Consider the following 14,004-nt stretch of genomic DNA (forward strand, 5'->3'; position numbering starts at 1 on the left):
TCTGTCATCATTTACTCACCTTCATGTCATTCCAAACCTGTATGCTGTTATATTTTCAGTGGAATATAAAGTAAAATGTTTTTAAGAATCTTTGCGTAGCTCTTGCCATACAATGACAATTCAGTTACCAAGCAGGACAAAATGGACATAAATCACCATAAGCATCATAAAAAGTAGTCCATATGACTCACTTGTGCGTCATATTCTAAGTCTTCTGAAGTCATATGATAGTTTTACAAGTCATTATTCACTGATGCCACCAAAGCTCACTTCTAGCCTGCATCTCCAGATTAAATGATGATTCTGACATTTTAAATTGATGATAAATTGTCCCGTTGGCTTATATACAGCATTTAGTGAGTAATTTTAAATTGGCTTTCTTTTTTGGGAACAAATTATGTTTTTCGCTTGATTGGCTGTGGAAACATTCATGCAATCTGTCGACTTAAATGTCAGTCTGTTTCTCACATAAAGATATTGTATGACTTCATGCCAAATGGGATACTTTTATGGCTTTTTGTGTGTGTTGCTTACTGCCATTATATACACAACCATTCAAAAGCTTGAGGTCAGTGAGATCTTTTTTTCTTTAAAGTAATTAATATTTTAATACAGCAAGGAAGCATTAAATTGATCACAAGTACATTACAGACAAGTAAAGGCTGTTCTTTTGAACTTTCTATTCGCAGTTTTCACAAAATTATTAAGCAGCACTGCTGCTTTTTAAACTTGTATAGTAATACATTTTAATAAGCGACAAATCAGCATATTTTCTGAAGGATCATGTGAAACTGAAGTAATGGCTGCTGAAAGTTCAGCTTTGCCATGACAGGAATAAATTATTTTAAGTTGTAGTAATATTTCACAACATTGCTTTTTTTACTGTATTTTAAATGCAGTCTTTGTGAGCATAAGAGACTTTCAATAACCAAATCGTACCGACCACAAAGTTTGAAATGGTAGTGTAGGTGCATAAAAAGTCTTAAAAATATCACCGGTGTTCTACAGAATAAAATGACAGCATGCGGGTTCGCAATGGCATGAAGGTGAGTAAATGATGACAGAATTTCTGGGTGAACTTTTCTTTTAAATGGCAAGCTTACCGGCCTCTGCGCTCTCTCTCTGTGCCTGTCAGAGGGTCTGGTTTGTGACCCAGAGGCTTGTGAGAGGCTTTTATTCAGGGTTACAGGGGGGCTGTAGTCATTTGAAAAATCACTCCTGCTTCTTTGTGCTATAGAGTGGAATTGGCAGAAGTGAAGTGAGCACAGGGTGATTCTACACGCAGTGGGGACTGTGTGGCCTATCTATGTGTGAGCGTAAGGGTTGAGAATAGAATGATGGGTATTTGTGTGTATGACAGGCTAGAAAAAAATGAGGCGAGAGAAGGAGCGAGAGAGTGAAAGATGAATTTTACTGCACGCACGGATCCATTGTGCGAATGTTTGTGTAGCAGTCGGTGTATTGTGTCTCTGTCTATGTGGATAATGGACTTCCTTCGTGTTTTGATTCCATTTGGCCGTCTAATGAAACCTAATTAATTTTGTTGACATTTGTGGACCCCACACTGATATGAACGAGAGGGCTTTTTCTCCTGGAGTTTTGTGAATGCTAATCAAGGATATTAACCTAATTCTGTCGTGTATGCATTGCATGGCATTCTTTTTTACTCATTAGCGGGAATTAGCATTCTGAGCCGTAGCACTCTGAAAGGTCTCCTCCTATATGCAGTATAGTGTGTATCCATAGTTAAACTTCCTTGTGATATTTTAGTAAACCTCCATTGTAGACTGTTGTCCGATGGTAGGAGTCTCGCACGGGTGACCTTGTCCACTGGGACGTGTTTCTACAAGCTTACGGTCAGAGAACACATGGAAGTTATTTGATTCAAGGAGATGATTGGATTTGTGATGTGCTTCTCTCTTTTTCTCCCTCAGGCATCCTGCGTACTGCAGTTCCTGATCTGGATAGAGAAGCGCAGGATCTGTATCTGGTGGTCCTGCAAGCTAAAGACATGGGCGGACATCTTGGTGGCCTGTCAGGAACGACTACAATTACTGTACGATTGACGGACGTCAACGACAACCCTCCGCGCTTCGTACAAAGTGAGTAACTTTCCTTATCTCACATCAAGTCTACATCTATGTCCCTTACAGAAGTTTACCATGGTACCAATAGTGTCTGTAAAATTACCATAGTGGCTACAATAAAAGCCATCTTTGAAAAAAAGATACTCTTTGAAGTATATCCCATGTAGAAACATTTGTATTCCTTAAACCCACATGAGAATTAGCTTTTTTTTCCCACAGGAATTTTCAGGGAGTTTAAAGTAAATTTAAAACTTTTTAACTTTGTTCTGCAACATAAATTACACACACAATCATCCACAGATTTTGAAGTGATGTGCTTTAACAGCATGAGTTAATAATGTTGCTATAAAAGTACCCCTACAACATTTTCAACATTGATAATAACAGTAAGGGCCCTATCTTGCACCCAGCGCAAATGACTTTGTACGCCGACACATGTATCATTCCTATTTTTCATCCAACGCACAGCGGACTTTTCCCTCCACAGACGCAGGTCGGTAAATTACTACGATAAATGAACTTGTGCTCCCAGGGGCGGTTCAGTGAAAAGAGGAGGCGTTCCGGTGCAAACGTAGGAATTGGTTTGTAGGTTGGCCTTCAACTTAACGTCATGACTTAGCAGCCCTATAAAGCTTGCCACCATTGTCATCAAAAACAGAAGTTGACATACTCTTTCAAGCACATTCCATATTTCGATTTCACAGTACTTTGGGATTTTTGTGGATACTATTGTTGATGGTCTAGTATGGTCTAGAAGATGTTAATGCATGTGTTCCAAACATGTTGAGCTGTGGCGCTAATGTAGTTTAAATCATATTACTGCCCCATTTGCACCCCCTTCCTGTTGTTTCCATCAATAAGAGTGGCAAAATAACAAAACATTGGATTTGTGTTATTTTGTTTTCCTAAATGGTCTTGAGAATTGATTGTGTGTGCAACCTGGTGAACATAAACCGGCCATTTCTGTGAACGGGAGACAGGAGATCTAGAGTTACAGGTTGGTTATAGACAGAGCCTTATCTAGTGCACACCGCCAGCTGTTTAACTGTGCCTGCATAAGAGCCGTAACACTATCAAACGCATTACCCCCCTCCTCCCCCAGTTCTGCTCAATTACATACCAGCCCTTTATTAGTATGGTCATAGAAGGGTCCTTTCTCTCCTGACGTCAGCTCTGCCCTTCTCTTTCTCGTGTTTTTTTTTACCGGGGTGAGTCGGGGTGAGATTATCTGAAGACTGAAGAGAGAGCGTGTGGGGAAAATATATCAAAGTCTCACCCAGGTAGACGTTCAGGTTCACTGGGCAAGGTTGGGTAAATCTCCTCGTACTTGGAAGCCGATTTAGAAATCTCTCCGGGTATTCACTTCAGATAAAAGCAAACAAATTACAGGCGTTTTGGGAGCTGTTTTGACCATTGCAATTACGTTTGAAAAATGTTGCGGGGAGGCTGATGCATCCCTCGGTATAATAGATGCAGACTCAGGTGCAGGGGGAGTTGAGCTGGTTTCTGTAGTTTTAACAGCCTTGAACCGTGTTGGGCAGCCGAGAGGAGCAGAGGAGTGCACTGTGCCCGTGATGGATGGCTGGGTAGATTGTTTGACGGATGACTACATAGGTACGCCTGTTAAGATCAGTGTCTTTTTTTATGAGGCGACGAGATAAGAAGCAACGATACAGAGAAGGTTTCATCATAAATATTACTAATTTATTTCCCCTGAGTCTTTGCTGGTTACAGAACAAAAGAGAAGGAGAGGGGAAACGAAGATTGAGGGAAGACGAAAAAAGATAGCAAAAGAAGAGCGGTTTAGAGAGTTCTTAAAGAGAGTTTAAGAATAGAGAAACTAAATGATAATCACCGTAATTTGTCCACGGACAGAGTGAGAATGCAAAAACAACAAAAAAGGAAAAACAGGGAGACGGAGATAGGAAAGAGAGGAGAGGTGATGGTGATGGTGACACAAGAAAAAGGACAGCTTAACTCCGCTCTGAGAATGGAATCAATTTTATTTATGGGAGTGTGTGTCTGCCTGTATGTGTGTGTCTGTGCACCCACTCACACCTTTAAATCATCTATTACATCCTGTCTACACTGGAAGCGTCAAAGCTGCACGCCAGCAATGTTGAAAAAACTAGCTGTGAGCTAAACTTAAAGCTGCAGTCCGTAGTTTTTCCTCTTTGTCGCCATCTCTGTTCGAAATCTGCAATTGCAGTTATTCATGGAATTATCAACTTTACGTGCGTTGTGCCTCGGCACGGCACAGCGCGGATGAATCCAATGTTTTGAGGAGAATGTGCGGCTGTCAGTTACCGCGCCGGTGCTGGATACTGTCATTTGCAATCACAGATTCTACTTTTGATTCTGTAGCCACTCCGAAGTCCAAAGTCTTTTGCATTTTACAACGGGTGAATCTCCAGTTGTCACTGGTGATTGTCGTTTGAACCTTTCTGGATCCGCCATCAAATTGATAAGTTTAATTATATCAAGCGCTGTCAGAAAAGGCTATAAATCTCCACCTCCAACATCCTCACGCGCAATATAGCCTATTCGCCGAGGCACCTTCTTTATGTGTACAGATGTGACGTTTACAGATTAAATTTGTTTACAGATTAAATTTGTTCATGTATATTTTTTTTCATATGAACAGGAAAAACAGGACTGCATAGCTCTGCACTGCGTCAAAAATAGAAAAGGCCGCTCTTCAACTTAGCGAATGATACAACTGACGCTGTCATTGATTATAATGGGAGCGATTATGTTTTGTCGCTCGTGTCCAGTGTAGACACGGTGTTATTCCATGTGTCGGTTCTCATGTCTTCCTTCTCTCCCTCCCTCTCTCTCCCTCCCTCTCTCTCTCCATCTCTCACACATGCCATTTACACACTCACTGACTGACTCATGAGAGGAGACTCGTGCGTGCTCACAGGAATACACATCAGCTTCTGTGTCGCACGCACATACACATTCTTGTCACATACACGCGTTCGACAGTTCATCAGTCTGAGGGAGGAGAGAGGACGGCTGGGGATGGAGAAACTCGGAGGTGACAGGTTTTGTCATCAACCCTTAAGGGCTAATTGTCATTCTGCATCCTTTGCTCTTGCTCTTTGGCTTTCTGTGCGTCTCCTTGGTATGTGAATTTCTTTTTTCAACCTCCTCACCCTTCTGCCCTCAGCTGGCTTTGCATTTAAAGGCTCTTCAGTGGTCAGTGGTGCACACAGACAATAAAACACTGTTCATCAAAAAAACACTTACTGTGTGCTCTCAGCGGATCATAAAGCCTGTTTATTTACACTCTCATCAAAGCATAAAGCCCATTTAGCCTTCTAGCTTTGCATTATGGAATCATGCAGTGTCAAGTTCAACAGGCGATTAGGCCTGATGCATATGTTCTCTTGAGTATAATGGCAATAAAACGCCACAGTTTGGATGTAACTAAGATGCACCCGGAAAACTCATCTCAGCCTCTGGAATCCATTTTAAAAGTAAAGGAAGCGGAAAATGTAAAGAATTAGTTGCCTGGCATCTAACCAATGTGTCTGATGTTGTCTGTGGCGAGAGCAAAGAGGTTTAATGCGAGTCCAAAAACCCCAAAAGCGCATCCCTAGTGACTTCTCCCAATAAATTCACATGTGTGGGAGTGCTTTGAGCACTTTCTCTCTTGGTAGTCAGATATGGGCTTTCGGGGTCCTGAACACTCAATTAAAATGAAAGTAGCTTTACAATTAATTCTATTCAGTGGGTCCTCCCTCTGTCAGCGAACCTCTTCGGCTATTTGTATTTGCGGGTCTGGTCCAATCCCAAAAGGTTATATTTCTGTGTTTTCGCCATGCACGGAGCGATAAAGTCGTGAAATGCGTGTCTGAATCCGTAAAGATGCGTCCCTAGGGCGACTTCTCTGAGCGTGAAGGAGGGATGAAGGAAGGAAGGGATGAGAGGAACACTAATAGCCTCATCTTGGCCACACCAGCCCGCTGTAATCACAGAAGTCTGAGTCGTTTTCATCTCACGCTGTGCTCAAAAACACTGCAGAAGATGTGCTTTTTTTCTGGTACGCCAGCGAGCTTGCGGCTCCTTATCTGTGACGCGTGGCCTGGTCTTTGTCCATTTCCTCGAGTCAGTTTGCTGGAGAGGAGCTCAGCCATGTGTTCTGATCGGATAATTTGTTGACTGATTCGGCTGATTGGGTTTGGTATGAATAAGGCAAGCAGGCAAAGCGCTTCTGACTTGGCGACTGCCTATGGGGTCTCCTCGGGGGGCTATAGACAGCAGTGGGGCATGAAAACGTCCCTGAAATCGTTCCGTCGTATCACAACGCCCAATTAGAGCTGGGATTGGATGGTCCACGGTTCCACATGAGGCACTGGTAGCACTGCGGCCAATTTTGGTGATGACTGCATCTTTGCGGCTGCCCGCTTACACGTTATGTGCAGGTCTGAGCAAAGTGCATTTGAGGTGAAACGTCAAAGACATCTGAGAGTGACTGCACACTGTTTTAATGTCTAATGAGAGAAAAATATAGTAGAGTAGCACTGCAAAGCCTTTTTGAGGTTTCAATCACTAGCAATACGACAGATCAAAAAGACCTATCCAGTCTTTTCTCAAGAGGCCAAATTATCTGCAAAAGAACCTTTACTTTTTTTTTCATGTGCAATACTAAGCTTTCTACATCATTAGTTCTCAGCTGGTTTTGCTACAGGAATCAAAACCATTATTTTATTCTGTTTTCTGTAGACTAGTCGGAAATCACAATTATTTTATTCTTTTAACAGGCATAGTTTTATCTCTTCAGGTAGCCTATATACCGTATATCTGGCTGTACTTCAATGGTGGGTAGAAAGGAAGTGTCAACTTAATTTTCCAGATATTAATATATTTGAAAAATGGAAAACAGAATTTTTATATATTGTTTTTTTATATTTATTTTTTATTATTTGTGTTATTATTAAAGCATTATATTTTTTATAATATATAAAAAACATAGATTTTTTATTCTTATTTTCCATTCAATATTTATTTCTAATTTTTTTTGTGTAAATCAGTGTAAATTAAAGCGCTGATAGGAGTGGAAAGTTCTGCACGTGATTTACTGACAACGTGCAAATTAAAGAACACACACACTGCCGGATAATTTCCATAATGACCAAGACAATCTACCCAGAGCAGTGCAAATTAGCATCTGGTTTAAAACTTGCTTTTTTGGGGGTTTTAAATAATGGCACAAATACCAGTAAAATGACAAGAGCAAACCTTAGTAAATCAACTTGCATGATTAATTTAAATACTCTCCTACTCTCCTATAAATGCATGTGCAATAAGGTCAGCCACAAAAAAACCCTGCCCACACCTTTTCAGCGCTAATTTTTCACTGTGTGTCTTTAGTAAATCCTGACAGTAGTTTTTTTTAACACCAAAAAGGGGGTGCGCTGGCGCAAGCTGTTTGGCCCTAAAACTTTAACAAAGTTATTTTCATGTCTTATAACATTCGGTCTTAATTATGCATGTTTATTCAGTGATATGCATTTTAGCATTGCTCTTTTGCTAAGAAAATCCACCACTGTTGATATACCAGCAACAGAAGAAGTTCTTGAATCTGACACAAGAGTGACAAAATGTTGTTATTTCCTAACTTCCGAGCAGGTGGACAGTAACATGAGCTGTAGGGAAACTTTTTAGTGTTGGTCCATTGTGTGAGTTTTTGAGGAATAACCCCAGAGCCAAACGTCACCGATGGAATCAATCAGGAGGTTGGCCGTTGTTCTATCGGCGACAGTGAGAGTGGAGTGCGGGAAAAATGGTCAACGATTTCGCTTTTCTTGTCATCTACCTTGGCAGTGTGCCTTCACGCAGAATAATAGGAGTTAGAGCCATTCTTCTTGTATGGAGGCAGAGAACGAGCGGTGTGGAGTGGTTGGTGGGGGTAGGTAAGAGGGAAGTGATTTCCATGCTAATGGGAATGTTCCCGGCAGGGCTTTCTGTCTGCGCCTATGTCTCTATGATGAATGCAGCCGTCGGACTGCCAGCGCGACGGGGGTCTCGCACCAAACCACGAACTCGCAACTTCCTCTCTCTCTCGCACGATGCTGAAAAGAAAGTGAAGTGGGCGCTTGCTAGAACTAAAAGAGAGTGTGGACTCTGAGCTCTGGCTGCATAAACTAGTCAATTCCTGGCTTATTACTTTGAAGTTTCTCTGCTTCTGGACACTGGCCCATGCATTGATGTCTTTTATTATTTAACACGCCATATATATATATATATACATGATGGTGAGTAATTGGAGAAACGGTGCTATGGGCAAGGTCTTTTAGATTACAGGCACGTTGAATCACAGGACCGATTTAGTTATACAGCACAGTGTGCCAGGGCTCTTTGAGGCCATTGTTGATAGAGGTCAGCATACGGTGATCTAATTCCAGCGGTTAGTAATGAAATATTGCAGCACGGAGTGAGCTTTAGTTTAACCTGGGTATTTTAAAATGATGCCTTGACCACGTCAGATGACCTGAGGTGTCCTGGGAGAGCCAGACGCAGCCTGACAATATACACCAGGAGGCCTGGACACAATTGTCGCGGTTATTAAAGTGGAATTACGGAAGGAGGGATTTGATATTAAAGTCATTTTGAGCTGAGGGTGTGGATGTGTTTTGATTACCCCACAGCCCCAGTGGTCTTTGTGAGAGAAATAGAGTGAGCGTCCTCTGGAGGTATAACACCCCGAAGCAACCACACAACACTGATTTCACCACCTGTATTTCTCCTCAGAAACAGTGCAGCCCTGACATAAACACAATCTCTGTCCCTTCAATCTACTTCCCCCCCATTCTCCTTCTCAAGCAATATCGGTCACCATTCCCAGTCTGTTTTTCTCTTTTTTCATCACTTTTCTCTTCTCCCAAGAAACTTGTTGGCCACATTTATACCACAAAAATATATCATACAACCACATCTATCTATCTATCTATCTATCTATCTATCTATCTATCTATCTATCTATCTATCTATCTATCTATCTATCTATCTATCTATCTATCTATCTATCTATCTATCTATCTATCTATCTATCTATCTATCTATCTATCTATCTATCATCTGTCCGTCTGTCGATCAATCATAAAATAGTCAAATAACGCTATAATGTAAAATAACTGTTTTCTATTTTAATATATTTTAAAATGTCATTTATTCCTGTGATGGTAAAGCTGACTTCAGCCATTACTCAAGCCTTCAGTGTCACATGATCCTTTAGAAATCATTATAATATGATTTATTGCTCAAGAAAAAAATCTTATTTATATCTATGCAGAAAACAATTGTGCTGCTTAATTATTTTCTAGGAACCGTGATTTATTTTGGATTCTTTGATGAATAGAAAGTTCAAAAGAACATTTGAAATATAAATCTTTTGTAACATTATAAATGCATTTACTGTAATTTTTTATAATTTTAATGTGTCCTTGCTAAATAAAAGTTTCTTAAAAAAAAAAAAATCATACTGTCCCCGAAGTTTTTAAGTGTAATATTAACAAATGTAAATATAAAAATGTAATGTTAAATGGACAGTGCATATTATCACCTGGCAGTTAATAGTAAACCAGCATGTTTTTGCACTGTAAAAACATATATAATCAACTTGGATGTTTACGTCATTTCAACTTAAATTACATTAAATAAAAAAAAGTTTTGAAAGTTGAAGACTTGTATAACTTATATATTTGTTTTAATTGCTTAACTTATTTTAAAGCAATGTAAAAACATACTGTATGTTGTCATAACTTATTGATCATATAATTTTTACAGTGTGCTGGGTAAAATCAAGCGTAGTGTTAGTTCTGGCAGGTCTCGTTAGTCAGCTGATCAACGTCTTCCTCTACCTATAGGAATGCGACGCTTATCACTGTATACATATATAAGCTCCTTCCGTATTATCCGCAGCTATCGCATTTCTCAGGAGCCAATTACCCTCCTCCATCCCCAGCTCCTCCTCTCATCCAGTCAGGATTTGGTATTCTGATTCCCCTTGAATCAGAATAAATTCCCGAATTATGTTGTACATTAAAATCTTGAATCAATGATATCTGCAATACATTCATGTTGGTTCTGTTCTGTCAAGCCTAAGAGGGGGTTATCTACACTGTAGCGTGTAGATTAGCCTATGTAAACGAAACTGGGTTTCAGGGATATAGCAGGCAAAGTTTAGACCGAGCATGTAAGCTTCTCTCTTACCCCGTGATTGTGAGCCATCCAGTGTTAATTAAGGTGATCTAGACAAGTCTGGCCCAGTCTGGTGCATGCTGTGTAAATGAAGGTTTCAAGCCAAGTCATCCTTATTTAGCGCAGATTAAACTCCATGGCAGAATGGCAGAAAATAGTGATTTAAATAGCATTGGAGGAGTTTGATAATAGAAATAATTCCAATAATTGTCTTCTCTAATTAAGCTCCACATCCTTGAAGAGTGTAATTAAAATAGTAGTAGTTCATATTAGCCTCATTTTAATCCTTTTTCATTTTCTTAGCCTGCTTATTTTTGCTCTATTTATTAATATTTCATCTAAAGTTCAGCGCTTTCTGCTTCAATTGACGGCTTAATCATTGCCCACAGACACGTCTCCCGCCCCCATCCGTACCTCAACTTTCTCCATCCCTCAGTCTCACGCACAACAGCACATACTCATGGAAGACAGATGCACATCCACGCACAAGCGCTTGGCCTCACACCATCTCTCTTGTGTCCGTCTTCACCTCGTCTCTTTCTTTAGCTCACCTCCTCTGACTTCTCTTTCCCTCCCGTTAGCTTTTGCACCCCTGCGTTCTCAGTCCTTTCATTCTGAGGAACAGTATACAGTAACTGTCCATCTCCCACGCATCTCTCTCTCTTTGAGTCCTCGCTCACTGCCGCCACACCAATTTCTTAATCTCTGCCTCTCGTTCTCACTTTCAGTGTTTTTCCAGTTAGTCTTTTGATGTATTCATATACAGTTAGCTAACTCCCCCTGTGCCGAATCCTTGCTGTGCTGAATCCTTTTGGCACGAGAGAGCAGTGTTAACCCTCTCGCAATCCCACGATGCTGTGCGCCCATTCACGGGAGGTGAGCTAAAGCACCGGGGCAGCACTTCTACAATGCATTAAGCCTCACAGCAGGACCTGGATGCAAATATCATGTTAAAACCCCTGCATAATCATATCAGCTCAGTGGGTCTTTCCTGATTGCTTTGCTCTTGATGAACAGTGCCTCATACCATCATGTTATTTATTACACACATATACACATTCATCAGAATATATGGCTACTTTTGAATGGCCTATTTGTAATTTATTTTCCACAGTTTATAGATCCCTTTATATGTGCATAGAGAAAGTTTTTGCACTTTCCACAATAAAAGCTGTTTCAAAAAACAAACCTGTTGGAGTCCATGTTTATTTATCACTAGTGGTTGACCAATATATCGGCATGGCTAATAAATGTACTTTTTTTCTTTTCTTTTTTTAAATTTAACTTTTCAGTTTGTGTGGTTAGTGTCGGAAACTTTTTTTATTTGGCCTGATTATGGTCGATTTGTTTAGGAAACTTATATATGGACGTCTATAGACATATATAAGTAAATCAATATTTTTTTTACAGTTTTTTTTTATCAAGTTAAAAATGACTAACTTATTTTTGTATTATGTATAAATATTTTTTAATATAAATATACCATACCAGCCATTGGTGGTGGTTGAGGAGATTCCCCCCTTCTATGTAAAGCGCTTTGAGGTCTCAGATAAAGCGCTATATAAATGTAACGAATTATTATTATAAAATATGAAGTTTTGCTCTTATATTGTGCAAGTATTATATTTAAATTGTGCGATATATTTCTGCTTTATATCGGCCTGAATATACTGTTCACCACTTCTCATGGTCCCTCGTTGTTACCCTATGGGAGGATCCAGATGGTGCAACTATGACATCTACCAGTAGAGTTGATCTGCAGAGCGGTAAAGGGACAGGGCATCTGATACTGAGGCGGGATGCTTTGGGACAATTCTCTCCCCACATCCTTCATTTTACACCCTGCCTCCATAAGTGCCACAGTGATGGACGTCTTAAAAGGATGCAGATTTTATTCCATCTAATTTTCAACCAGCGCTTGAGCTTTAGCCAGCTAGACACTTTTTTAATGACTCTCCCATCTCAGAGGTCTCATTTCAACGGCAACATACTGTAAAGCCTCATCCATAGATAAGACCTCTTATTTTCTCTTTTCCTTCTCTCACTCTCTCTTAACTTTACTTTCTTTTTGTCTCCTGCCTGTTCTCCCTTCTAGCATTTCCTTTGCATTTCTATTCTGCTCTGTAATCGCTACATCTTTGAATCAAGCTGTTTTCCCCTCATTTACAAACAAAACAGTCCTCTGTATCTATTCATCCATCGAAAACTCTTTGTACCATTTAAATCGGTTTCTTTTCAAAATCTATTTTTTGCTTGCCCACATGCAGTCTTGCCCACACTGAGTCTCACACATCTCGCTCAGTGGACCTGAGGTAATTGTCCATGTTATTTACTGAGCTGAACCTGCATTCATCCACAGACCTGCTAATTAACTCCATCTGCCTATCATTGAAAAGCTCTAAAAACTCTCCTCTTAATCTCCCATTGGGCGCTGGGCTGACTCATACCAGCCAATCCCTTCTCTGTCCCTGGGAAGCCCAGCCCCATTAGAGTGGCTTTTAATGAATTAAAAGAATCAGACTAGCAGGCTCTCTCATTGCAGAGGTGAGGCCGAGAGTAAAGGTGGTGCTTTTGAAGTGAGATCGAGCAGGCGCTGCGGTGGCACTTCGCTTGTCCCTTCTGAACACAATTACAGTGACCCAGTGGGGAGTGCTATATCTCGAAGTCACAGAACATTGATCTCATCCCTTCATGCTGTGTGATTGGCCGACTAAAGCTGCTTCGGAAAAAGATGAGCATCCGTTTGCTTCCCTGCTATTCTTCTGTCCTGATTTGTGATTTACGAGGTGACAGGTATAGCTGTCATTGTGTGTTTGCTTGTTTGAAGTAAGTTTGTCCAGTGTTAAGGCATGTAAAAAGACAAACGATTTTGTTTCATTACCCTTTTGGCAAAAGGGAACTCTACAGCTTTTTTTACATCTATTTTCTCTAGACATGTTTAGCACCGATTTAAAACCGATTGCAGCTTTCTACTACATAGACAGACAAATGTATTAAAGGGATAGTTCACCCAAAAATTAAAATTAGCCCATGATTCTCACCCTGAATATGACATTCTTCTTTCAGACGAATACAATCAGTTATATTCAACCTTTATAATGGGAGTCAATGGGTATTTTTTTTGGAAGTCCATCAGACCCTATCCATCCATGATAAAAGTGCTCCACACGGCTCTGACGGGTTAATAAAGGCCTTCAAAGCGATGCGTTCGTGTTAGAAAAATATCCATATTTAAAACTTTATCGCCTATAATAACTGCGTATGTCGACTTACGCCAAAAGAGTCACACTGAAAGATTATTCTGTGACAACTTTTTTTTTTTGACATGCATCTATGAATTTGCTATTGTAGTTGAACATTTTTAATAAAAATGAATTTATGATGTCCACCTTAACAGTGCATATACATTTTGTATGAATTTTTACAATTCTGTTTGTATCTTGGTATTTCCATCCAACATGTTTTCTTTTAAACAATAAATAAGTTACTAAAATGTAAGTGGAGAATTATAAAAGTGGCTAATTTTGTATTATATAGCCTACACCAAAGTTCAAAAGTTTGGGAGCTAGCCAATAAATAAATAGATCAAAATTAACAGTAAAGTAAATGCTGTTTTTAAAACTGAGAAAAAATTCCCCTGAAACATAAATATATATATAAATGTTTCATTGTCTTAGCATCTTGTCTTTTACTTGTCTTTTAAGTGCAC

At 39.9% G+C, this 14,004-nt stretch overlaps 1 protein-coding gene across 3 annotated transcripts in view; it reads left to right on the top strand.

Annotated features, from left to right (window-relative positions):
- cdh24b (cadherin 24, type 2b) overlaps positions 1 to 14,004 on the top strand; it is a 134,640-nt gene that overhangs the window by 91,092 nt on the left and 29,544 nt on the right. For all 3 annotated transcript variants that reach the window (XM_079614427.1, XM_079614426.1, XM_079614425.1), the window contains one exon: positions 1,935 to 2,102. In XM_079614427.1, the coding sequence (XP_079470553.1) occupies positions 1,935 to 2,102 (168 nt within the window). The remainder of the gene's footprint in view (positions 1 to 1,934; positions 2,103 to 14,004) is intronic.

This window comes from Phoxinus phoxinus, assembly GCF_949152265.1.
Source record: "Phoxinus phoxinus genome assembly, chromosome: 5".
Taxonomy (NCBI): Eukaryota; Metazoa; Chordata; class Actinopteri; order Cypriniformes; family Leuciscidae; genus Phoxinus; species Phoxinus phoxinus.